This window comes from Lonchura striata, chromosome 12, assembly GCF_050655825.1.
Source record: "Lonchura striata isolate lonStrDom1 chromosome 12, ASM5065582v1, whole genome shotgun sequence".
NCBI classification, from domain to species: Eukaryota; Metazoa; Chordata; class Aves; order Passeriformes; family Estrildidae; genus Lonchura; species Lonchura striata.
Genome location: NC_140714.1, coordinates 17,343,852 through 17,367,471, shown reverse-complemented (window position 1 = coordinate 17,367,471; position 23,620 = coordinate 17,343,852). Strand labels below are relative to the sequence as shown.

The 23,620-nt window shown below is 52.3% G+C and overlaps 3 protein-coding genes across 19 annotated transcripts in view; 1 reads left to right on the top strand and 2 right to left on the bottom strand.

Moving 5' to 3' along the window:
- Nucleotides 1–2,115, top strand: part of RNF123 (ring finger protein 123) — a 47,933-nt gene extending 45,818 nt beyond the window's left edge. For 3 of the 5 annotated variants that reach the window (XM_085590730.1, XM_085590729.1, XM_085590732.1), the window contains 4 exons: nucleotides 795–937; nucleotides 1,253–1,359; nucleotides 1,458–1,543; nucleotides 1,648–2,115. In XM_085590730.1, coding sequence (XP_085446856.1) covers nucleotides 795–937; nucleotides 1,253–1,359; nucleotides 1,458–1,543; nucleotides 1,648–1,747 — 436 coding nt within the window. In that variant the 3' untranslated portion in view covers nucleotides 1,748–2,115. The remainder of the gene's footprint in view (nucleotides 1–794; nucleotides 938–1,252; nucleotides 1,360–1,457; nucleotides 1,544–1,647) is intronic. The other 2 variants (XM_021529179.4, XM_085590731.1) reach the window with 1 other exon arrangement.
- Nucleotides 2,116–2,166: 51 nt separating this feature from the next.
- GMPPB (GDP-mannose pyrophosphorylase B) lies at nucleotides 2,167–4,417 on the bottom strand. 2 transcript variants are annotated; one of them, XM_085590744.1, is made up of 8 exons: nucleotides 4,242–4,417; nucleotides 4,096–4,176; nucleotides 3,974–4,022; nucleotides 3,276–3,577; nucleotides 3,121–3,199; nucleotides 2,899–3,026; nucleotides 2,535–2,717; nucleotides 2,167–2,394 (listed from the first exon to the last, which is right to left on the bottom strand). In XM_085590744.1, the coding sequence occupies exons 1-8, from the start codon at nucleotides 4,368–4,370 to the stop codon at nucleotides 2,167–2,169; spliced, it is 1,179 nt and encodes a 392-aa protein (XP_085446870.1). In that variant the 5' UTR covers nucleotides 4,371–4,417. The 2 variants fall into 2 exon arrangements, with proteins under 2 accessions (XP_085446870.1, XP_021384860.1); XM_021529185.4 differs by having other exon boundaries at nucleotides 2,189–2,378.
- A 1,087-nt stretch (nucleotides 4,418–5,504) lies between these two features.
- Nucleotides 5,505–23,620, bottom strand: part of IP6K1 (inositol hexakisphosphate kinase 1) — a 36,896-nt gene continuing 18,780 nt past the window's right edge. For 9 of the 12 annotated variants that reach the window (XM_085590723.1, XM_085590721.1, XM_085590718.1 and 6 more), the window contains 5 exons: nucleotides 13,407–13,752; nucleotides 11,045–11,255; nucleotides 10,280–10,464; nucleotides 8,816–8,991; nucleotides 5,505–8,022 (listed from right to left, as the gene is read on the bottom strand). In XM_085590723.1, the coding sequence (XP_085446849.1) occupies nucleotides 7,513–8,022; nucleotides 8,816–8,991; nucleotides 10,280–10,464; nucleotides 11,045–11,255; nucleotides 13,407–13,629 (1,305 nt within the window). In that variant the 5' untranslated portion in view covers nucleotides 13,630–13,752 and the 3' untranslated portion in view covers nucleotides 5,505–7,512. The remainder of the gene's footprint in view (nucleotides 8,023–8,815; nucleotides 8,992–10,279; nucleotides 10,465–11,044; nucleotides 11,256–13,406; nucleotides 13,753–23,620) is intronic. The other 3 variants (XM_085590726.1, XM_085590727.1, XM_021529178.3) reach the window with 1 other exon arrangement.

Genomic DNA, 23,620 nt, shown 5'->3' with positions numbered 1-23,620 from the left:
GGCCCTGGGGTGAGCAGGGGGGCTGAGCCCGGTGGGGTCCCCGCGGCAGAGGGGATGCCGCGAGCTGCTGACGGGGAAGGGTGAAGGACACGCAGGAATGTCATTATCCAGAGCTCAGGCGGTTTAGTGGGAAGAGGAGAGCTGGGGAATTGTTTTCCATTAGGGCAGCAAAAAGCTAATTTGGCGGCTGCGGCTGCTGCGAGTCAAGGGGCTGTTAACCCCCTGCGCCCTGGCTCAGCCTGTGCTGACTGGCTGCTCCCTTGCTCCTCCTGCCACTGGGGCGGCTCTGCTTGCCCCTGGGCCAGCCACGGAGCCAGCTCTGCTCCTTGCCAGGGGCTGTTAGCAGGCCACGGCACTGGTGCCCGAGGGAGACACTCATTAAGGCGACCTTCATCTGTCCCGGCTGTGCCCACTGAAGCCAGGGAGGGCCACGACTCCTCCCTCCTGCCTTTTGGTGGGACCTGCTTGCCCTGAGCGCATCCTGAGCTGTCCTGTTGGTGCAGGAGGGCCCCAGCCCCTGGTGTGAGACTCTGCAGAGCATGTCCCCTGAGGTGCTGTGACCAAGGGCAGTGCTGGATGCTTCAGCCGCCCTGCAGCAGCCCCAGGCTCAGGCCCTGGCCCGAGGGCTGCAGCCTCAGCAAGTGCTGAAGCACCGCATCGATCCCCGGAGCCTCTGAGTCAGGGTGGCTCTTCGGCTGTATTTGAGGATGTTCCCCTGGACCGGGGGGACAGCAGCTGGGGGTGCTGGTGTGGGAGCACAGGGTGGGTTGTCTGAGGTCTGTGTTCCTTGGCAGGACCGAGCGTGCGACCGCGGTGCTGCTGGCAGATCCCTGCTTCCAGCTGCGCTCCATCCAGTACCTGCTGGGCCACGCCGAGCCCTCGGCCCTGGCAGCAGCCGCCCCGGCCACGGACAAGCGCCACTTCTCCCTGCACACCTGTAAGTGTTGGCACTGCACCGGGACCTGGGCTGTGCTCAGCACCCACCCACAGCCAGGGAGGGAGGAATGGGGCTGCTGGTGTCCGTGTCCTCCGCGACATCCCAGCCCTTTTAGTCTTGGGGACAGGTGTCTATGCCCTCCTCTACCACCCCAGGAGCAGCACTTTGGATGGGGATATATCCAGTGCCAGCCAGTAGTTTTGCTCTCCTCAGTGCCCAGTGCTCCCTGTCTTGGCTGGTCCGCAAGGGCAGCTGCAGCCTCTGTGCAGCAGCCTCAGGACAGCTGAGGGTCCCATTCACCCCACACACACCCAGTTTCCTCCCCAGACACAGAGTACATCAGTACTGAGGAGCTGGCAAAGGTGGAAAAGATGCTGAACCATCTGAGTGAGGAGTCCAAGCAGGCAGCTGCAACCACACTGGTGAGTCCTCCCCCTGCCCCAGCCCTGTCCCAGTCCTTGACAGAGGCCTGGGACACGGGACTTTGGATGCCACTGCTAACTCCTGGTAACCTCCACAGCCCACCAGCGAGGAAGACCTATGCCCCATCTGCTACGCACACCCCATCTCAGCCATCTTCAGGCCCTGCTCCCATAAGTCATGCAAGTGAGTAGCTCCCATGTCTGACCTCCACCAGGATGACTGCCAGCCCCTGACCCAGCCCTGTGCTGTGTGGGTGGGGGCTGATGCTCTTTCCTCCTCTGTCCCAGAGCCTGCATCAACCAGCACCTGATGAACAACAAGGACTGCTTCTTCTGTAAGGCCACCATCACAGGGGTGGACGACTTCACCAAGCCAGCCAGCTCATAGAGCCCAGCCCCACACCACAGGCTCCCCGAGCGGAGCGGGGCAGCCCCCCCGCCTCACACTGGCTTCTCCCCAAACGCTTGCCCTGCTCAGGGCTGTGGGACCCTCGTCCAAAGGGTCAGGACCCAGCACGGGGCAGCAGTGTGAGGCGGGAGGGCTGCAGGGTGGGAAAGGCAGGTGCCCAGCAGCCTCTCTGCCCCGTGGGCCGTTCTCAGGGAGGGGAGCCCAAGGCCTCGGCTCTGTGGCAGTGCTGGGAACACATGGGAGCCCCGGGGCCAGGGCAGGGGTGCTGAGCTGGGCATTTGGGCTGTTAACTTGCCCCTGGCTGGGGGCTGACTTTATGAAAAGCAGCATTAAATTATTCTTCCTTATGTGGTACCCTGAATGATGGGAAAGGGAAGGCCCTGGTGTTGGGGCTGCACTCAGGTGATGCTTAACAGTAAATGGAAATATAAATATTTAATCCAAGGAGAGCTGGGAGCACAGGGCCTGCTGGGGGCTGCTACATGATGATGCGTGGCTCTGGCACAGACTCGGCGATGGATTTGTGTGGCAGCACATTGGCCCCGTTGAGGTAGAGCTCGTCGTTGACGATGACATCCTCGCCCAGCACAGTCACGTTCTCCATGCGCACCTGCCCCAGAGAGGCCCTGTCACATCCCTGGGCTCGGGGCCCAGTGCCAGGCTCCTGCTCCTGCCTGCAGGGACCACATCCCTGCAGGCACAGCCCGAGGAGGTGAGAGGGCAAGAGCTGAGTCCTGATCCCCTGCGGGGGCACACATGTCCTCACCCACTGCCCCACGGAGCAGCTCCAGCCCACAATGCAGGATTCCAGCCAGGAATGGGAGCGGATGCGGGCCCCTTCCAGCACAGTGCAGCGTTTGATGCGCACCCCGTCCTCCACCACCACACCAGCCCCGATCGTCACGTTGGGGCCGATGACACAGTTTGCTCCAATCTTGGCACTGGGGTCCTGGAAGGAGGAGGGCCCATGCCAGGGTTGGAAGGGCAGACAGCTCTTGGCATAGCCCCTGCCACTTGGCCAGCCAGGGAAGAGGAGGGCACAGGTTGAGAATGGCAGTGAGGACAGTGGTGGAACAATGCAGAGAGCTCATGACGTGCCCAGGGCTGCTGTGCTGGGGGCTGGCACTTACCACCAGCACATTCCCTACGACACCAGGCCCCGAGTGCAGCTTCTCGGGGTGCTGAGCCCGCAGCGCTTGCAGGTACATGCACATGCCCGTAAGGAAATCCTTTGGCTGCCCAATGTCCATCCAGAAGCCTGTGGGGACAAAGCCACGGTGACAGCCCCCAGTGTGAGGGTGGCAGTGCAGGCAAGACCCCTGATGCTGCCTGCACTGTGCACAGGGCCTTACCCTGTAGCTCCATGGCGTAGAGCTGCCCATCCTGTGCCATGGCTGGGAAGATCTCCTTCTCAATGGAGGTGGGGCGCAGCTGCAAGAATGAGGTACGGGGCTGAGCAGGGGGCACAGGCCCTCAGCCTGGCCCAGCCTGGCACCCCGGCTCATACCTGGATGCGCTGCAGGATGCCAGGGTTAAATATGTAGAGGCCGGCATTGATCTTGTTGGACACAAAGACGCGCGGCTTCTCCACGAAGCGGCAGATGCGGCCGGTGTCGGCCTCGCACACCACCACACCGTACTTGGCTGGCTCCTCCACGCGGGTCACCACCAGGGAGCCCTCGCCGCCGTGCTGCCGGTGGAAACGGGCCAGCGCCGCGAAGGGGAACTCGCAGATCACGTCGCTGTTGAGGACAAAGAAGGGCTCCCCGTCCTCGGCCAGCAGGTCCCGCGCCAGCGCCAGCGGTCCCGCTGCGCGGCCGTGAGTGACGCCGCAGGGACGTGGTGAGCCCGGGTCCTGCTGGGCCCACCTCTGCCCGTCCCAGCATCGCTCCCAAGTCCCCAGTCCCTCTGGATCCTCACCCGGCCCGCTGTCCCTGGTCCTGCCCATGTCCATCCTAGCATACTCCTGATTCCCCTGCTCTTGCTGGCCCTACCCATCCATAGCCATGTTGCTACCCATGGTGTCCCACTCCCGGTGTCCCCCATCCCTACCCACCCTAATGTCCACGACGCCCCCCTCCCAGCGTCTCTAACCGTGCCGTATCCATCCCGGTGTTCCCCCCTAGCACCCACCCTGCTGTCCCTGGACTTCCTCCATCCCACCTGTGCCCGCCCTCCAGCCCCAGGCTCCTGCCGGAATCCTACCTGTGCCCAGCGGCTCCTTCTCGTGGGACATGGAGATGCGGATGCCGAGCTGCGGGCACAGGGTGAGCGGCGGGACAGACCGGGTAACGGGGGGAGGCGGGGGGAGGCGGAAGGGCCCTTACCCGTTGTTCCTGCTCCCGCATAGCGGCCTCCAGCGCGTCCGACATGTAGCTCACCGCCAGCACCACATGGCTGACGCCCGCCTGCGGGAGCGCGGGTCAGCCGGCGGCGGGGCGGTCCCCGCGCCCCCCGCGCCCCGCGCCCCCACCTGCCGGAGAGCTTCGAGCTGGTGGAGCAGCACCGCCTTGTTGCAGAACTCCACCAGCGGCTTCGGCCGGCTCAGGGTCAGCGGCCGCAGCCGCGTCCCGAAGCCGCCGACCAGGATCAGCGCCCGCATCCCCCGCGTCCCGCGTCTCAGGCCAGCGCCCGCACCGACACGTCAGCGCCGGGCGCGCCGGGCGCGTCAGCGCCGCGCGGCTCCTACCGCCCGCCCCGTTACACCGCCCCGCCCCCGGCACACGGCGGGTCCGGGTCCTACCGCCCGCCCCGTTACACCGCCCCGCCCCCGGCACACGGGCGGTCCGGGTCCTACCGCCCGCCCCGTTACACCGCCCCGCCCCCGGCACACGGGCGGTCCGGCTCCTACCGCCCGCCCCGTTACACCGCCCCGCCCCCGGCACACGGCGGGTCCGGCTCCTACCGCCCGCCCCGTTACACCGCCCCGCCCCCGGCACACCGCGGGTCCGGGTCCTACCGCCCGCCCCGTTACACCGCCCGCCCCCGGCACACGGGCGGTCCGGGTGCTACCGCCCGCCCCGTTACACCGCCCCGCCCCCGGCACACGGCGGGTCCGGCTCCTACCGCCCGCCCCCGGCACACGGCACCGCCCCCGTTACACCGCCCCGCCCCGGCACACGGCACCGCCCCCGGCACACGGGCAGTCCGGGTCCTACCGCCCGCCCCGTTACACCGCCCGCCCCCGGCACACCGCCCCGCCCCCGGCACACGGGCGGTCCGGGTCCTACCGCCCGCCCCGTTACACCGCCCGCCCCCGGCACACGGCGGGTTCGGGTCCTACCGCCCGCCCCGTTACACCGCCCGCCCCCGGCACACGGCGGGTTCGGGTCCTACCGCCCGCCCCGTTACACCGCCCGCCCCCGGCACACGGCGGGTCCGGGTCCTACCGCCCGCCCCGTTACACCGCCCGCCCCCGGCACACGGCGGGTCCGGGTCCTACCGCCCGCCCCCGGCACACGGGCGATCCTGGTCCCACCGCCCGCCCCGTTACACCGCCCCGCCCGCCCGGGCCCTGCCTCCCGCCGGCTCCTACCGCCCGCCCAACCAGGTCTAAAGGGTCCCAGCGCCGTACGGCCAGGTCGTTGCTGCAGCCACCGCACCCTGCCCGGGGCCGGGGCTCCCTCGGGACGCAGCAGCGACGGGGCCACTCCGATGAGAGAACTGTGGCCGCACCGGGCGGGGACGTTCATCCAAACCCCCTAATCCCGTCCCCAAGAGAGGCAGGCACGGCACGCCGCGGACAAAAACAGATCCTTTAATGGTTTTTGGTTCTCTGTGAAGCACAAACATGGTGGTTATTCATGTAAAAACAAACAGGGCCAAGGCTATGTACAAGCTGTGGAGTCCCACCGCGGTGGTCCGAAGGGAGGGAGGCGGCTCCCACTGAGCACCGGCAGCGTGGCCCGTCCGTCACGGCGCAGTGAGGCGGGGAAAGGCAGGAATGAGCGCGGGGGACAGCAAGGGGCTCTCCCGGCGGTGCGGCCCGGCTCATCCGAGCACAGCCCGCGGGGACAAGGACATGCAGAGGTGGGTGGCGATGGGCCACGCTAGGGCAGGGCCAGGGAACAATACGGCTGTTGTGGGTACTTACACCCCCCGCACGCACCCAGCCTCGCTGCCTCCTGCAAACCTGCTCCCTGAAAATCCTGCGAGCCCTGGCAAGGTAGGGACCCGCAGGAGCAATGAAGTAACCCAGCGCAGGGCAGCGTGCCGTGGAGAGAAGTCCTTCTCCAGAGGGTGGGAGGGGAGCAGTGGCAGGCTTCAGGATCTGGGAGACAGGCAGACAAAGTGGGCAGCTCTCCTGTCCCCTTCCACACCAGTGCCACAGACCTGTGCCTGAGATGTGGCAGCCGTGCTTTCCGAGCGGCCTCTGCACACATGGAGTCGGCACACATGCGACATGCGAGTATTCCCCAAACAAGCTTCCCTGAAGTAATTAAAAAACCCCAACCCTGGCCTTGTGGGTACACAGGGTAATGGTAATGCCATGGAACAAGTCAGTAAGAGCAGGAGGGAGCAGCCAGAGCTCCAGCACAGAAACAGGAGCTGAGGTGGAGCAGGGTTCGGTCCGGTACCACTAGGCCACAGTATCAAACATTAATTCCTCATCAAAGGAGGTTGGGGACATTTATTTTGGGAGACACTGATTCTGTGAAGCAAAGCTCAACAGTCAGGCAGTGGTACTGAACAGTCAAGACAGTGGCACTCACTGCTCAGCTAAGTCACCCCCCACCTGGCCTCTAGAGACCCTCAGGGAGGAGATGGGGATCAGCCCTAAGCCTCAGCCTCCCCTTCCACCACCCCCAGACCTGTTGGAAGAGCAGGGCCTGGGGGCAGAGGGTCCCCAGGGGAAGAGGGCAGCTTTGTGCTGGAGGGACATACTCTGTACTTTACAGGAGGGAAGGGTTGAAATGGTCCAAAATGCCCCACTGCACTGCTGGGGTCATGTTAACTGCTACAGGTACTATTGCTAGCCCACGAGCTGAGCACTTTCAAGTCAGTGGTCCAGGGCAGAGTCACTCCTGCAGAGCCCTGTGCCTGCCCATGCCATGCCATGCCAGCAGGGAGCAAGCAGACCCCAGGCTTGAGCTCAGCTCTACGTGTGCGGCATTCCCTCCAGGCCACAGCTCTGCCAAGGATTGCATTTGGTCATTTCATTTCCGTGTTTGGGGTAGCTACTCACAGTGCCCAAACAGCAGAAAAAGGCAGCATCAAAAGCAAAGCCCCACCTCCAAAACCCAGGGCAGAGCCAGCAACACCGAACACAGGGACCGGCACCTGACTTCTCACCGGTGGCCTCACAGACTCTGCCAACCATCAGGCAAGCGCCCTCTCCAAACAACTAAGGAGAAATTCAAAGGGGAAGCTCCTGAAGCAGAAGACTCCTCACACCAGAGCTCCAGCCTCGTCTAGGGCCCTAGGCCCTCCTGCTTTCTCTTCCCTATGTCCAGGTCCTCCCTCCAGAACACACATATGATGAGCGAAGAACCGGGACACCTGACACCCAGCAGGCATCTACAGAGCCTCCTCCAGAAGGCAGAGCAAGTGCGGTCAGAACCATCTGGTCAGCATGAGGCGTTCTTCTGTCCTGCCTCACCTCAGCTCTTCTATCCAAGTACATTTAAAAAACAACAGAGCGATACAGTTGTTTAAAACCAAATTTGTCTGTGTTTTTCCTGTAGTAGTGGGTGGTCTTGTCTGCTCCTGCCACCAGGACAAGAATAAGAGGCCACATCCCAGAGCTACTGGTTTTCCTCACGCATCTGTTCCATGATGTTGATGAGGCTTTCCAGCCCGAACACGTAGCCCATGTCGGGTCCGTCGTGCACAGTGGGGTCGTCGCGGAAGCCCTTGAAGGTGCTGTGTGCAAAGTCAATCATGCGCACGTCCACCTTGGGCTGTGCCGAGGAGCCGGGCTCGGAGCCGCCGCCGTCCTGGAGGCTCTCCGGGACAGAGCCGTCCACGCGCTTCAGGCGCGCCTCCGGCCGGCGCTCCAGCAGGGCCCCCGCACGGCTGTCCTGCCCGTCGTAGATGATGAGGAGGGAGCTGGAGTAGAAGCGGTAGGAGGCCTGTCTCTCCAGAACCGCCTTCAGGCTGCGCAGTTTGGCGAGGACAGGCTCAAAGAGGTCCTTGCGCAGCTCAATGCCGTTGTGGAGGTACTGGTAGAGGGCATTGCGGAAGCCTTCGATGGAAAGGCCGCGCCCATAGTATTTATTCCTGCATAAGTAATGCCCTGTGTCCAGCTGATAGACCTGGAACACCAAAGGAAATGCACATCAAGTGGGAGCAAATGTACAGAGGGAACTCATCCTATCTACATTACGATGGAGTGGGAGCAGGAGACAGCTCTGCCCGTTCCCTGCATCCCAGAGCAGCTCATGGGGCCACCCAGGGGCATATTCAGGATGCCTGAGCACTAGTTCTCTTCCAGGGCACCCAAAAGGGGCCACAAGTCCCAGTGCCCCAAAAGGCATGACACAACTGACCCCAAGAGTTAAAAAGCTAAGTCTTACAACAACTCAGGCAATCCTCTGGCAGCAGGAGCTGCCAACACCTATTGCCACTATGTGGCATGTGATTAACGAGGAGCCCTCATTGCTTCAGAGTCTGTGGGCAGAGATCTGGGTTACAAGATCTGGCTCCTTCAGCAAGTGGGGAAAGGAGCAATTATTGCACAACAGTGAACACTTGTGCACAGGCACAGCAGAGCCACTTTTTAACATTCAGTGCAGGACAGAAGGAAATGTCAGACACTTCCATTCTCATGCATTGTGATTCTAGCTGAACACTAAGCCACAAAAATAATTTATTAGAAAATCCCCTAATTGTCTGTGAATAAAGGCGCTCTGGACAAAGAAGGCCATCTCAGGAAAAGCAGGTTCATTTGTTTTAGGCTTAGAAATTAAGATAAAAATAGCGTCAATGCTGGTGTACCTACCTGCAGCGGGAGGTTCAAATTCAGTGCTCAGCAGAAAACACTAACTGGGAGGCTCAATGCAGCTATGAAAAGGAAGGTACAGCATCTGCAGCCTGGGGGATCCCTACCTGCATCCCACACACACGCACACCCAAGGTGGCAGAAGTGCTCTGTTCACACTTCTTCATCTGCCGAGCAGCCTTCTCCTCAGAGGCATCATCTCCATGCTGTCTGGTCCCCATCTTCAGATCAAGCACGCAGGGAAGCTTGAAGTGATGCACCACGTTCTCCAGCAACAGGAACTCTGGGATGTGTGTCAAGGAGAGCTCACCCACCAAAGGCACCCAGGGGCCACCACAGACAGGGACTTGGGCCAGCAGGAGATAGGGCTGGACAACAAATAGGAACCAAAGAACAGACAAGACAAACAGCTTGGCGAGTTGAAGAAAAGGACAAAACACAAAGAGTGGACCCAGACTTTGATAGCTGGTAGAAGGAAACAGCCTAGAAAGTGGAACAGCCAACAGCAGGAAGGTCACATGCAGTTGTACTGGAAATTCAGAGAGGAAACTGAAAAGCAAAACACTGGTCAGGAAGGACATAGTATACAAGTAGGAACTGCTGATCCATTACAAGAGAACTTAAAGTCTAATCAAATTAGCCGTTTGACCATATGGATAAACAATACAAAGCCTACAGACTGAAAACTTAAGGGTCAAGTAATGGCAGGGCTGGCCTGTCCAGAACAGCAGCACTGCCCAACACACAGAGGGGAACTGGGGAGGTGACAAAGCCAGGAAACAGAACAGTAACAGGAGCCCTCTGTCAGCAGCACACAATGGGCAAGCTCCTGCACTGGGGCACAGCACTGAGAACACGGCCCAGGCATTCTGTACAGCAACTTGTTCCAAAAGGGGGAAAAAATACCCCAAAAGTTTGCCCTAACAAGTCCCACAGGGTACAGATCAACATGTAAAATCTGAAACAGCAATCAGAGCACAGCTGGATTAAATGTGCAAGAGAGAAACTCTGTTTGGTTTAGAAAGAGGAACTTCATAAAAATAAGGAAGTGTGCATAAAAAGGAGAGGGCAGCCAAAGAGAATGATTTCTCTGCAAGCGATGTACGCTATTTAAAAACAAAATCTGGAGTCTCCAAGCTCACACTTGAGAACTGGAGAAGGAAGCCCACAAAGTTAAAATTATGAAGAATACAGCTATTAAAAGTAAGTTTGTTTCCATGTGAGGAAAACAGAATCAGGTGAAACACAATAATCCCGCAAGCTGGCAAGCTCAGCAAAAGGAGCCATTTGTGAAGGCACAGGAAACAAATCCATCTTCCAATCACATGAAGAAGTCAGTCTGACTGCCTGAAGGTGGACTTTAGGGCCCCTTCTAAAATCCAAACCATTCTATGATTCTTTAGTGTCACAGTATGGGAAACAGGAAGGAACAGCTAGAAGAAACATGTAACTCAACTGTGGTTGAGGACAGAAATGCCAAGGGAAATGCAGGCCTGGCTGCCTCAGGCACAGGCGGGTAAGGCCAGGGCAGCAGCAGCCTGACACACCTGGCTGTGCTTCCCAAAGGATACTGTACAGCTTCCGGTCCTTGGACTCGGACCGCATGCGGCTCAGCTGCTGCTTGTGGCAGCGCAGGCTCCAGGGGTTATAGCTGATCTTCTCAGAGCTCAGGCCGCTGTTCCCATCCAACATCTGAAATGGAACATCTGAGTGGATGTGCAAGTCCACCCTGGGACTCTTCGTTTCCTGGATGCTGCTGGTGTAAAGACAGAACAAACCTGCCCGTTAGAATCCATCAGTTCATCACACACGACTGTCACAACTTCAACTGGCACACAACCATCTTCTGTTCCTTCTGCTGCACACAATGCAGATCTACTAAAAGCAAATCCTCACCAGCACCCTGGGCTATGGACCCATGCTCCAGGATCTGGTCTATTTAATATATCTGCTAATAGAGCAAACAGTAACACTTGCTCCTCTGGAAGTTCTGGCTGGGGTGAGGAGGCAGAAGACCCCTATTCAAAATTCCCTGGGAAGAAACCCCTGGGTTAATAACCAGGTGGACTGAAGAGTGTTCAAATCTGCTCTGTATGCTTTGGTTCCACATCTGATACACTGCCAACACTTACCCTGTATCAGAAGCATTTCATATGGATGAACTGGTCCTGAACCCAGCAAAACTCCTGACAGAGTCTGCAGTGCCAAAATGTGCTGGGCTAGCAAGTGCACAACAGCCTGGCCACCTTAAGGAATTGCAGAACATCCTCAACCACAGGAGTAAGGAAGAGAGCTCTCCTGTTATTCGTGTTGTCCCTGGGCCCTCCAAGTTTTACCTTTCGGTGCTGTCACTGGCCAGGCCAGGCTTCTCCTCCTTGTGCTCAGTGCCGCTGCTTGACCTGTGAAGGCTCCGGCGCGAGTGCTTGCGCCGTGGCTGGTCCCTCTCTGGCAGATCATCCTGCTCCAGAGCCTCATTCTCCACATAGGGATAGGCCACCAGGTTAATGTAGCCATCACTGTCTCCCTCAAAACAGACAGATACCACACCTGCCAGGGAGAAGTAACACGTCAATTCTCCTGGAGGAGGGAACACAACCATTATCAACCAAATGTTCTGCAGGAGAGAGGAAAACAGCTCATAGAGAAGCGAAGCAAACCAAGAGCAATGAAAGAGGGGGAAGCTCTGCCACCACAGGAAATAAGGACAAAAGTACAGCTGGAAAGCTGAGGGTGTGATTTATTTCCTTCCTTCAGTCTTGCAGCAAATGTTAAATTGGAGAGAGTCAAGTTCAGTCTGCCAAGATGCTGACGGGAGCAAAGCATGTAAAATATCTGGTTTGCTTGGATAAGTACCTACGTCCTGCAGAAACATTCCTGCTGTTGACAGGGATGTCACTGGCCAAGCAGGACTGTGCTTTCTCTGCTAAAGGAGCTTTCCAGCATCAGAGCAATGAAGTACAGAGCCCTAAGGCTGAGGTAACACCTGCCACTCATCACAAGTCAGCCAGTCTCAAAAGAGGGATCTGCAAGGATCCAGGCCTTCCTAGCAATAAAAACAAGGGGCTCTGGAAGCATAACTACCTCTGCCAAGGGCAGGCAAGCAGGACCCTGTGTCCTGTCCAGCTTCATCTTGTGAAGGCTCCTGGGAAAGCACCAGACCAAGGGAGGTTATAGATCTTCCACAGCACAGACTCAGAATTTATCTGGCCAGCCGCAGAGCAGGACTGCTGACACTTCCACTCAGGGCTGACATCTTCATTTCTGGGACTACCGCTCCAGCCCTGAAAATGAGGCCATCAGCCCATCTCCTGATGTGCAATGACAAAATGTTTCATTAGCTTGTCACTAGTATTGACTAGCTGCCAGGAGTTTCAAATGACAGATGCACTGAACCAAATGATTTATCACAAACATGAGGAAACCTTGCCCTGCCCAGCTGATGCTGGCCATCCTGTTCTCGTCCTTCTTTTCTCCTCATCTGCACAGGACAATGTTAGCAAGGTTCAGGTGCCTGAAACACAACTCCAGAATGTCACTACATAAAGTTACTCCAAGTGCTGCCTGGATGTGCTCAAAATACCTATGTGAAGTCTTACAGTAATATCCAAGTGCTCAGACAGAAAATATCATACCCAGTGTTTCTCTCCCCCAGATCAATAGGAAAGATTTCTAGGACTATGAGGAAACTGCACAGGATGAAATCTCACACTGGGAGAGACATGCACATCCCATGCCATTAGAGTACCAGGAAGTACCTGACCTCAACAAGACAAGAATCCATCTGGACTATCAGCTCAGTTGGTTTTCAACACACCACCCCAAGAAAAACTCTGATGGGACACTAGAGCACTGTGTGGCCTCAGAATGGCCAGAGGGTTAAGAGAGGACCCATCTGTTGCAGACTGCACCCCTCACTCATGACAACCTGTGTGCAGACACCAGGAAGGAAGCTGATACTGCTTTGAGACAATCAGGCTGCAGTAAGATGCAAAGGGAAGATCCTGAACAGATGGTGGTCCCAGCTGTCTGTAAAGCACCACCTTCCCAATGCCATGTGGAGAGAAAGCAGCAGAGGGAACAGGAACACTGAGCCCCCCAGAAGCCCACCTGACCACATCACCATCCTGAACACAAACACACAGGGCTGGAAGCCTATCGAGCTTCTCAAAGACACAGCTGAGCTGCCAGCCTCCTACAATGACACAAGCACTGGAAAATTCCACTCCTTCAGCTGGGGACAAGGTTGCACCTCAGCATTGGGAAAGCCATACTTCCTGCTACAGCAGCTTGCTGCTATGGGTCCATAAAAGATGGGATGAGGAAGCAATAAATTATGGAACTGGAATTTGCAAGTGCTCAGTCTATGATCTGGCTTCATTATCTCAAGGTCAAGGCTGTAATTGACAATAACTTGGAAATAAAACTGCTTAAGTTACACATCCATAACCTTGAACTTTGGACTACAACTGTCACACTGCATATTTTCTGTCTAGAAAGAGGAGCACATTCAACTCAGTGTGCCTACCAATAAAAAAGCAACTTCCTCCTTTTTCCAAGTGCTGCTATCAAATTGCCAGCCCACAAAAGGGAGTTTAAAAAAAAGCAAAATTACCCCAAAAGACAGTAGCAGCTGCAGGAAAATGGAAGGGCAGGTTCTTAAAGGCTGTAACTGCACTCTGTAATGCCAAGAGGCCTCACCTTTGTACTCAGGTGTGAACTCCTTCATTTCTGGGGGCAGGGACTCATAGAAGCGCTGCTCCCGGGTGATGAGGGGCTTGCAGACAGTGTGGTCATCGTAGCGCATCATGCTGCTGTGCCCGCCCACCTGGTGAATGAAAGGCTCCAGCAGGACCCCCCGGTCTCCAGAGCGAGTGGCATTCTTGCCATACTTGCCCACTTCCATGGTTTGACAAACACACATTGCGTTGGGCACCCGTTGCACTCCTGGAGCATGGGGAGAGCCACATGGGCTGGGAGGGGTAGTTCAGGAGTGGTCAGGCAGCCACAAGGGAGAAATCCTGGCAATTTGCTTCCTTGCAGTGATCTGAAAAAGCAATAGATTCCTGTTAGTAAAGGACTACTTACACTCACTCCTTGTTTGCTTGGAGAAGTTTACGGTACTTATTTATTCCCACATCTCTTCGGTTTTCTGTTTACATCCTGCTTGTTCCAGCATGCTCCTCACCACCTCTTTAATCCTAGAGGTAAACACACACTAATTGGAGGCAGTCCCATCTAGAGCTCCTCCAATAGGATTGACAGCAGACAGGAAAAGGAGGAAATACGGCTATTTTAAGCCTCCCATTTTTATAAAATATTATTTCCTTCCCTGTTCATTTTATTAGTCAGGCAATGAAGCAGACTGTGAGCTATAGGCCACACCTGCCTATCAGTACTGGTGACTGACACAGGCAGTACAAACATTTCCAGAATCTGAAATCCCCTCCTCATCCCTCTGCATTTTTAATATCTAAATAATTCCTGTTCACCTGCTACTGTCACACTGTTTCCTCCTTTAGTGCTCACTTCTCTTCAGGCACTGACATGAAAGATGCAGAATAAGACAGTCATTCTGTCACTGTGTGTGCTGGAACTGAATGGATTCTGCTCAGATTCTCTCCTTTTACTCTCAGCCTTTCAGGACAATTTCCTAATGCTTTCACAGGACCTATATGCACAACAAAGCCCTGATCTCTAGAGGTAAGCAAGATATATCACTAAATCCAAATGAGATTACAAGTGCTTTAGAGAAGCAGATGGTCTTTTAGTGTTTGCAGAGTGCCCGGTATAGCCACAGGATGATGGAAAAGTAAAGCTGTCCAAATTCTCTCCAGATGACTTGCCCTTTTTCCAGCTTAGATCACAGCTGCCCCTGAGGCTGCTAGGGAAAATGTCACAGGATTTCCTCACAACGATGAGTTACCCAGATGTTGGTACAACAACCAAGTGGTGACTACAGTTTCCAAATGCATCGAATTTCCAGTTTCTTCGCACAGCAACAGCCAAGGGCAGTAATTTAAGAACTGAGGGATCCTGGAGGCCTGAACAAGGGACACGGCTGTTCCTCATCCAGCCACGGGATGTCTCTGCAGCCACACAACACTGCCAGGCCGGGGGAATTCTGCATGAACAGGAGCTCATCTCCCCCGCTCCAATTCGATGAAGCTCGAGGGATTCAAAAGGAGGGGTGATACTTCATAACACGTTTAACCCAATCTAACCCAAATTCCCCACAGCAGGACAATGCCTCTCTCTCCCTTTCTGTTCACTCCTGCTTGCTGCCTCACACTGGGTTTTTGGGATAGTATGAGGTACGTACATTTGAGTTGAATCATCTTGCTGATCCCGTGGAAAACATTTCCTTTTGTGGTTACATGACCACACTGCCACATTCAGTGCAAGGGGAATAATGTGAATGTTCAGCTGGCTTTTAAGGCAGGGGCCAGGAAATAGGAAGGAAAAAAACACACAACACAGATAGTCCCTCTCTGAAGTAACTCATGTCAAAGTTTGTTCAAGGCATCCCTCAAATTTGTCTCCCAAACTCACTCAGAGCCTAAGCTAGATCACAAACAAAAACATGCTGGGGATTTCTCTCCTCCCTCTTGTTTGCTTTATCAAGAAGAAGAAACTTCAGCTCATAGATGTTTTAGTTGGGTTGAACACAGTTAATATCTAAGAATAAGAGAGGTACCACCATTTGCAAGAGGTCAGCTCTTCACAGATTCCAGACAAATGTTTCACAGACTAAAGTCTCCCCCTCCTGATGCAGCTTTGTCTTGGATTCAATTTCTTTTATTTTTGCCAATAATAAAGCACAGCTTTCAGCTATTCCAAACAATACAGAGGACAAACTTAACTTCACACCTTCCTGTAGCTTAAACTTCACAGGACAAGAGAAATACAAGATTTATTGGTGTGACAGTTGTCACACTCAGGGGACATGCACATGATGCTCAAGACTGCAGTCATCCAAGGGCTGCTGGGAAATGGCTGTGGCCACCAAGTGTCCTGGGCTCACAGTCAAGCACCCCAGCACCCCCAGGAAACCCCAATATGACAAATTGTGGCTGTGCAGGCTCCCTGGGAGGAAGTGAAAGCCATAAAACCAAAACATTCTGAGGCTGTGACACAAGAAAAGGAGCTGGGCATCAGGTGGGGAGAGAGTCCAAAGCCAGATACAACTGCTCTACACACACATCCACAGAGTCTAGAGAAACAGTGATACAGGCAGTATTTTCCCATGTTCAAGTGAATGTGAGAAAAAAATACTTTGTGGCAAGCAGCATTTCATAGGCATTTGTAAAGATGAACATTTCCATAGAGCTTGAGAAAGAGACACTTTAATAGCTCAGATACAGCTTAGTGTTTTTCATCACACTAACTCAAAGGGTTATTACTAAACATGGACACCATCCACAAAGACAGAAGAATCTTAGCAGTTTCAAATGAACATAAAGCAGAAAACTATTTGAAATTCTAAATATTACTCATCCTTTGTCTGTTAAACAAAGGCATGAGTTCAATTATTTTAGCTGGCTTAAAAAATTCAAGTCCTTCCAATTAAACTGCAATACACAATGCACAGTCTAAGATACAGCTTGAGGGAGACCAGTTCATTTAAGCAGATCCTTTGGTATCCACAGCTCAAGCAGCAGTGAAACACCCGGGCCAGTTTAGCACCCCCTTCCAAGAGAGTGATCTCTCCTTAAACAGACAGAGTGCCCACTGAGCTGGATTCGGGAAAGGTGGGGGATGGGATTTAGGAGCAGAGTTATCTGTGACTACACAGACATATCAACCCCCATATTTCATTATCCTCCCCAGTAACAGACTCGTACACTGGAACAGAATCTGCTCTACAATATTTATGTCTAGACATCTCTTTGTCAGTGTATCTGCTCCAAGTCTGATCTGCATACCTCACTGTTTAAACACTTCCTGGCAATAAGACGTGTTTTCTTGTAGTAACACATTTCCAAATAAAATTCAGTATGACATCCAAGATAACTCTGCTCTTCCTAACCCATTAAGTGGGGTAAACCCTGTCCTCAAAACCAAACATCACCCTCCAGCAGGGAATATATCCCTTCATAGAAACAGAGCTGTGTTCTTCAAGACCCAGCCAGAGACCTCTTAAACATTACTGAACCCTGGCTGAAGACTACAGGCGTCTTACCAGACCAGCATCAGACCCAAGGAGATGCCCCTGCCAGTACACAGCACCAGAGAACAAGAACAGCAGTGTCTCCTCTGAGGATGTAACTTAAAGGAGACAGAAAAATTAGCCTTGGAGGTCACCACATGGCAAGAGGTGAGGGCAGGGAGCTGCAGTGCCATGGGTGTGAGAATTACTGCTGAGCACCCCATGATGTGATGTCCCTGCTCTCTGTAAGCCATCTTGTATGGGAACACTGGCAACGCTTCACGACTCACTGGTAAAGCTACTTCCCTAAATAAAAAGGAAAACAAATGCTTTAAATTGTGATGAATCACACACAAGAACACTGACTGCCCTCAGCAGCTTGCACATCCATGTTTCCAGCACGTCGCTCCTCCGACTCCAGCCCCCAGGCCCTGCCATAAGGAGGGCTAAGGCAGATGGCCACTGACGACTCTGGAGACAGGCCACAGGCAAGGGATAAATACAGATCCCAACGTCACCATGACACAAGCTGGACCTTCCCTGAACAGCCCCAGAGCACTCAGGGGCAAAGCACAAGAATAGAGAATACCAGTATAGCAAACAAGAGGAGTACAGCATTTGGTCAATTGGTTCCTGGTGAGCTAGACTCATTAGCAAAGAAAAGCAGAAGCATCTGTTCTGAAAAGCAGGGCTGTTTCTACTCATGCTGGATTGGATGAGGTATGAGAAGAAAATCCAGTCTAAGAAAGTTAAAAAAAACTGTTTCCCACAGTGCTATGAGATCAACTTTCCAGTACAAAAGCTGACCCCCCCCCCACAGGTTTGAAACATGTCTGTCAAGTTAGCAGTAAATGGAGATGAGCCCTGGGACCTGGGCAGAAAACACAACTCTCCAGGAACCTGCAGCAATACTTAGGATGTAACTAGAAACATTTGGCCTTGGTGACATCCAGGAAGCTACAGATTTTCCTAGCTTACTTAAGCACATAGCTCTAAATCCTGAGCCTTCTCATGCATCTTGTCCAACACTTGAACTACTACCAAACACTCCTTTCTGGACGGGCTGCTCTCACCGTGACAAGTATGGCTCGTCAGATTGAGGCCAGGAAGTAGAATACAATCCATATACATGCATCCAAAGTGGAACAGAAGTCTAAGGAAAAGCTGCTCAGTAATGCCAACCGAGGAGGAGAATGGCAACAGTGAGGCTTGGGGAGGAAGTGCAGTGAGCAAGGGCTTGGAGAGGACAATAGCCACTACCACGCATGCTCCACCCTATGCCATGAGCTGAGCTTCCTTCACCAATCCTCGTTCTTCCTCATCAACAGGGCACATATGCACCAACTGCTAAGTGTTCACAAGGAAAGAGCCAGATCTAAAGACAGAGCTTGTCTGAACCTAAGGAAAGGGAAATTAAGCTTATAGTACAAGTCCTTAGACATACATGTTTCTGGCTCTTAAAGATCTGAAGGAAAACTCTGCTGGTTTTAGCTGGGAGAGTTGATTTTCTTCCTTTTAACTTGTATGGGGCTGTGGTTTGGATTTTTGCTGAAAACAATGTTGATAATAGAGATGTTTTTGTTATTGGTGAGCAATGCTAACTGAATAAAGGCTTTTTCTGCTTCTGACACTGATCCACAAGTGAGGAGGCTGGGGGTGCACAAGAAGCTGAGAGGCAACACCCCAAGTGGCCCCAGGGATATCCAGACCATATGGTGTCAAGTGTAGCATACAGAACTGGGGAAAGAAAAAAGGAACAGGGGATATTCGAAATGATGGTGTTTGTCTTTCCAAGTCACTGCTACTGTGATGCAGCCCTGCTTTCCTGGGGACAGCTGAACACTTGCCTGCCCAAGGGAGGCTGGGAATGAGTTCCTTCTCTTACCTCCCTTGTGAATGCAGTTTTTGCTTTACCTGTTAAACTGTCTTTATCCCAACCCAAAGTTTTGTCACTTTTACCCTTCCAATTCTCTTCCTCATCCCACCAGGAGGGAAGTGAGTGAGTGGCTGTGTGGGGCTGAGCTGCTTGCTGAGGTTAAACCAAACAGACTATTTGTGCCATACTTCTATCACAAAGATCACAAAGCTTCAGCATTTCTGCCAGCAGCCTGCGAGACCAGGAATTTTCTCCTCTTTTCCTAAGAAAGAAGCGGAAGCCAAGCCTTTTCAGCTCCTTCTGAAGAAAGAGAGGCTGAGCCATGTACTTTTAACTCTGCTTGGACTGCTGAAACCACTCACTAAAACCAGTGCTTAGATCTGGATTTAAATAAGGTTTTTTCTTCTTAGAGGCCAGATTAGCAAGAATTGCAAAGGTCCTTCTGCTGTTACCTACACATAAAGCATGGCAAGCTTTCCGGGAGGAATGAGGTACTGGGAGTCCTTGTTAGGGATTCAGACCCAGGACACAGACAATACCCCTTTGCTCATACTGGCACCCTAAGTGGTAACCTCTCTCTCTCTTTTTATCTTTTTTTTTTTTTTTTTTTAAAGCCAACTCTCAGCACACAGCCATTAATAGGGAAGGTCTGTCACATTCAGCAACATATGGAGCAGGTACTCTGCAACATTTTGTGAACACCTGTCATGCAGCTGTCTATAGACAGGGGTAACCCAAGCCGGGGCTCAAATGGCCTCTTCCAGCTTGTATTCCTGTCTGGCCTGATGCTGGACAAGCTGGCACTACTGTGATAAGATCATGCTGGGGAGCAGTGGAGTACTGCACATAACAGGGATGATATGATTAAATTCCCTTGCTGCTCTTTTATCCAGGCTTCCCCTTCCTCACTGGAGAAATGCACCACGCTGGCAGGAGGGCACAGGCTGTCTAGGGACCTGCCAGTCCTTGTCACTGCTATCAGTGTCACTGCAAAGGCTGCAAGAAGGGCCGGCCCTGCCTGGTCTGTCATCACCAGTCTTTCCTCCCCAGTAGGAGGCGGGGATGAGCAAGAGGGAGCTGAGCTGCCGAATCCTCCTGCTGCACACCTTGCCACAAATACACCCTGCCTTGGTAGAAAAGGGCACCTTCCTTCTCTGTTCCAAAGCACTGGCTGCAGTCTAAGCCTGGGAGTTTCCACAGCAGAAAGACCTGACAGAATATGTACAACAAAAGGTTGCTTTATCACTACCAGCCCAGAAGACATTTTTCCAAGCTTGTACCTAAGAGAGCAGGGTCATCCAATATTGGCTTTGCATTTTATAGGAGAAATGAGATTATGACACACGCTTTCTAGAGAAGAGCTTAGGGAAGATCAATGCTTGTGAGGCCTCATTGCTCAGCTTTCTGTGAGCTAATTTCTGGCTTCACATCATTTACAAAGAGGAAGAAGTCTCCACAGGTTATTTTTAAATTATTCCAATGCAAAAGCTGGCTGCTCAGCACAGCTTCCCAATCCAATTGTCAGAGACAGTTAGAAAGGAACGTACTTTCAACACTGAAAAGCCACAATGAATCAACCTAAACCACCAAGAAAAAACATTTTTTTAAAATTTAGTGCAGGGGCTCAGAAACTCATCAACAGGCAGAAAATTGTCCCTGCATTATCAGCATGGCAGAGAGAAAGGAAAAAGTTTCACGCCATTCCCATTGAGGAGGCCCAGCTCCAAGATTAACTCAGAATTTGTAACTCAACTTATGGATTGAATAAGCAGAGGGAACAATTTTACCTCCTGTCTCAGAGAAATCTTATGGTTAAAATTTTAACCTAAAATAAAGTATACCTACTCTTTAGTCACAGACCTTGGCCTCTTCCCTGACAGTGAGGCTTAAATAAGGCAGCCACAACCCTAAGAAAGTCCTGCACAGTCATCCAAGTGACCACCTAAATGCCTCCCCAGCAGGAGGATGATGGAAAAACTATGCTGAGTTCAGCATGAGGAGGAGTCCACTCAGAAACTGCACTTCCATGTCAGCTGTGGGTACCAAATTCTACAATCTCAACAGCATCAGAAGGCGGGATGGAGGAGCAGTAAATGCACCGCAGATGCTGACAGCAAGAGAATGAGTCACAGCTGGGGATGGCTGTGCTGAGCCAGAGGACAAAAGCATTGCTGGCAGGAAGAGGAGGTGTGACATTTTGTGGGAGCATGGACAGACCTCAGCCAGATGGGTGGCACAGGGAATGGCTGCTCAGCACTGGGGAACTGCCCCACCAAGGAGAATCCACTGCAGGCAGGCAAGCAGGTTTCAGGTTTGTGTTACAACACAGGTGAAGAGAACAACTGGCACCTCCTAAGTTCTCATCTCATCTTCTCCTGTCTTAAACTGCCCCAGAAGACCTTGAAGGCATCACACCAGAGCCAAAGAAAACAATTTGGCCTAATCTCTTACAGAGTAACTGCTGGCCTCTCAGCTGCAAGGTGCTGTCGTCACCCACATGTGCAAACACCTCTGGAGCCTGAGTTCCCACTCACACCTCCACATGGACTAGACAAAGAGAAAAGGTTGTGCATCTCAGCCTTGTGTCCCTCAGACTCCTAGCTAGTACAGACTCCTGGAAAGCAGGTGGAAAGATGGGACAAGATCCTTCCGGCTCCTGTAGAAAGGAAACAAGAGGAAGCTTCCAGCAAAAACACCAAAATCCCAGAAAAAGGAAGTACTTGTGCAACAATCAGAGCAGTTTTTTCAGGCTTCAGAGGGTAGTTGACAGGAACTGAAAGGAACCATCAATGTGCTGCACCTTACACCTGTCACCCCAGAGAAAGCAAAGCACAGGTGCCAAAGTGAGGATTCTTCAACAGGAAAAACAGTCAACTCCCCCACTTCAACAGCAAGGGTGCACACAGTTTCAGACCTTACACGAGCAATGAAAAAAGAATAAAGGTGTGTTTTCTGGCTCTTTGCCCTCCATAATCCTGTTAAAAAAATAAGGGAAGATAAGGGAAAACAAAAAAGAGGTTTTACAGTTTGGGTTTTTTGCTATTTGAAGATAAAAGTCAAGAAAAAATATTTAATATTCTTTTTTTTTGCTTTCAGAATGTGTAAAGCCAGTGAATTAAGGAAGAAAACCGATGTGAACACCTAGGCCTCCAGCTGTCTGACAGGGAAATGACAGTGAAAACATATCCATCAGAAGTTTGGTCTGCACAAGAAAAAAATGCACATTGAGACTTCATTCATCCACCATGTTCTCTTTGGGCTGGTAAAACAGGGCAGTTTTAGGGTTAAAAAAAGCTTGCTTGTCTTGGCTGCTTATAAAGTGATCCTCCACAATGGAACCAACGCCATCCAAATGCCTGGCTTTAAAAATCCACCCAATATTATGCTGAGATTCCTTCTGGCACTGATTGAGCCAAATCAGTTTTAACTCTCCTTCAGTTATTTCTTCAGACCGTGACTGTACAGGCAATCCTTTGACATCTGGAACAGCATTAACAGTACCCTCCCACTCAACTCTGCTGCACTGGTACAACTGTTTGCAGCCTCACTATGAATCAAACGAGGGAACTGATCACAGTTAAAAATAAACCAGCGCTTTGTTTTGTTTTTTTTAAGGATTACTTTTCAACCAGGTCAGATTCCCAATCTATTGTGCAGCTGTACAAACAGTTGTATCAGCACAAGGTGCCTGAATTGCTGATGGTTATCCCTTGTGCCTAAAGCTAATGTTTGCATTCACAGCTCACCTCATTGCATGGCTGCTGTAGAACAGGATCACTGACCAAACAACACGTAGGAGGCTCGACTGTCACTGCTTGCAACCATGGAGGGTCCCTCCAGTGAGACAAAATGAGGTCACACTGATGTCTATCCTACACCTAAGGCATGGCTATCGAGCTCCCTCGAGCTGTTGCTTGTCCAAAGCTGTATGTCATTTTTGCAGCCTGCATGCTGAAATAAACATAAAACATGACTAACCAAGTCACTAATGAGAATGAACAGCTTTGGGCCAAGTTCTGAAACAAAACTCTCCAGAAATTGCATAACTCTCTTGGTGATCTTCCATTCAAGCAACACAAGCCTACGTGATGTGCAGATTCCCACTAATTTGAAGACTGTGACATTCAGAGAGTGAACAGGGGAGTCTACCTTCAGTTTTGGCAACTCTTCAAATTGCAGCTGAATTTTTATTTGAACATGGAAATACAAACAGAAATACTGACAACCAGAATAAGCACTAAGCAATGATGCCATGCTACCACACTTTAGAAACAACTATGAGAGAAACAGAAGGTTTTCCCAAATTACCAGCTCAAATCTTGTTTGAAACAAAACCAACTGAAAACACCTAATTTTTTGATGGCTGCCTGGGAACCTACTGGGAAATACCTGTTCTCTGTTTCCAGCTGGTGACAGGTACTTGCATCAGACACACACCCTTGTGAGAGGCTTTCTCATTGACAACAAGACACAAAAGACTGAATAACCATAAAGATCTGATTTCTGCAAAGGGCAGGAGGCACATTAATGAAACAGCTTCAGGAAACCAGCTTTCTACAGTTTCTGTTGTGTCTACTCTAGGAGGCAAAAAAATAAATCTCTAAGCTGTTCAGCAGCCTTTTTTGTAGATGTCACCACATCAATCCATGAAGACACAAAACTGAAAAAATTGCTAACTGGCAAACATTACCCTTTCTTCCTTAACATGCATCTCAGGCTATAGTTCCATGACAGCTTAAGTAAATCTAAGTCAGCATTCTTCAAACCCATCCTCTCCCCTGAGTCAGCACTGGCACTCACTGATCCTGTTCAGAAACCAGCCTGGCAAAAAAGTTAACCCAGAAAAAAAGAAAAGTTGTTTTCGCCAGTGTGGCTTCCTGAACTGGTTTA

What these genes read in the sequence shown, in the direction of transcription:
- GMPPB (XM_085590744.1), bottom strand. Translation starts at nt 4,370, where the DNA reads ATGCGGGCGCTGATCCTGGTCGGCGGCTTCGGGACGCGGCTGCGGCCG. An exon ending in GAAGGAGCCGCTGGGCACAG is followed by an intron (nt 3,578 to 3,973) that starts GTAGGATTCCGG and finishes ACGGCCGCGCAG; the next exon opens with CGGGACCGCTGGCGCTGGCG. An exon ending in CTACGCCATGGAGCTACAGG is followed by an intron (nt 3,027 to 3,120) that starts GTAAGGCCCTGT and finishes TTGTCCCCACAG; the next exon opens with GCTTCTGGATGGACATTGGG.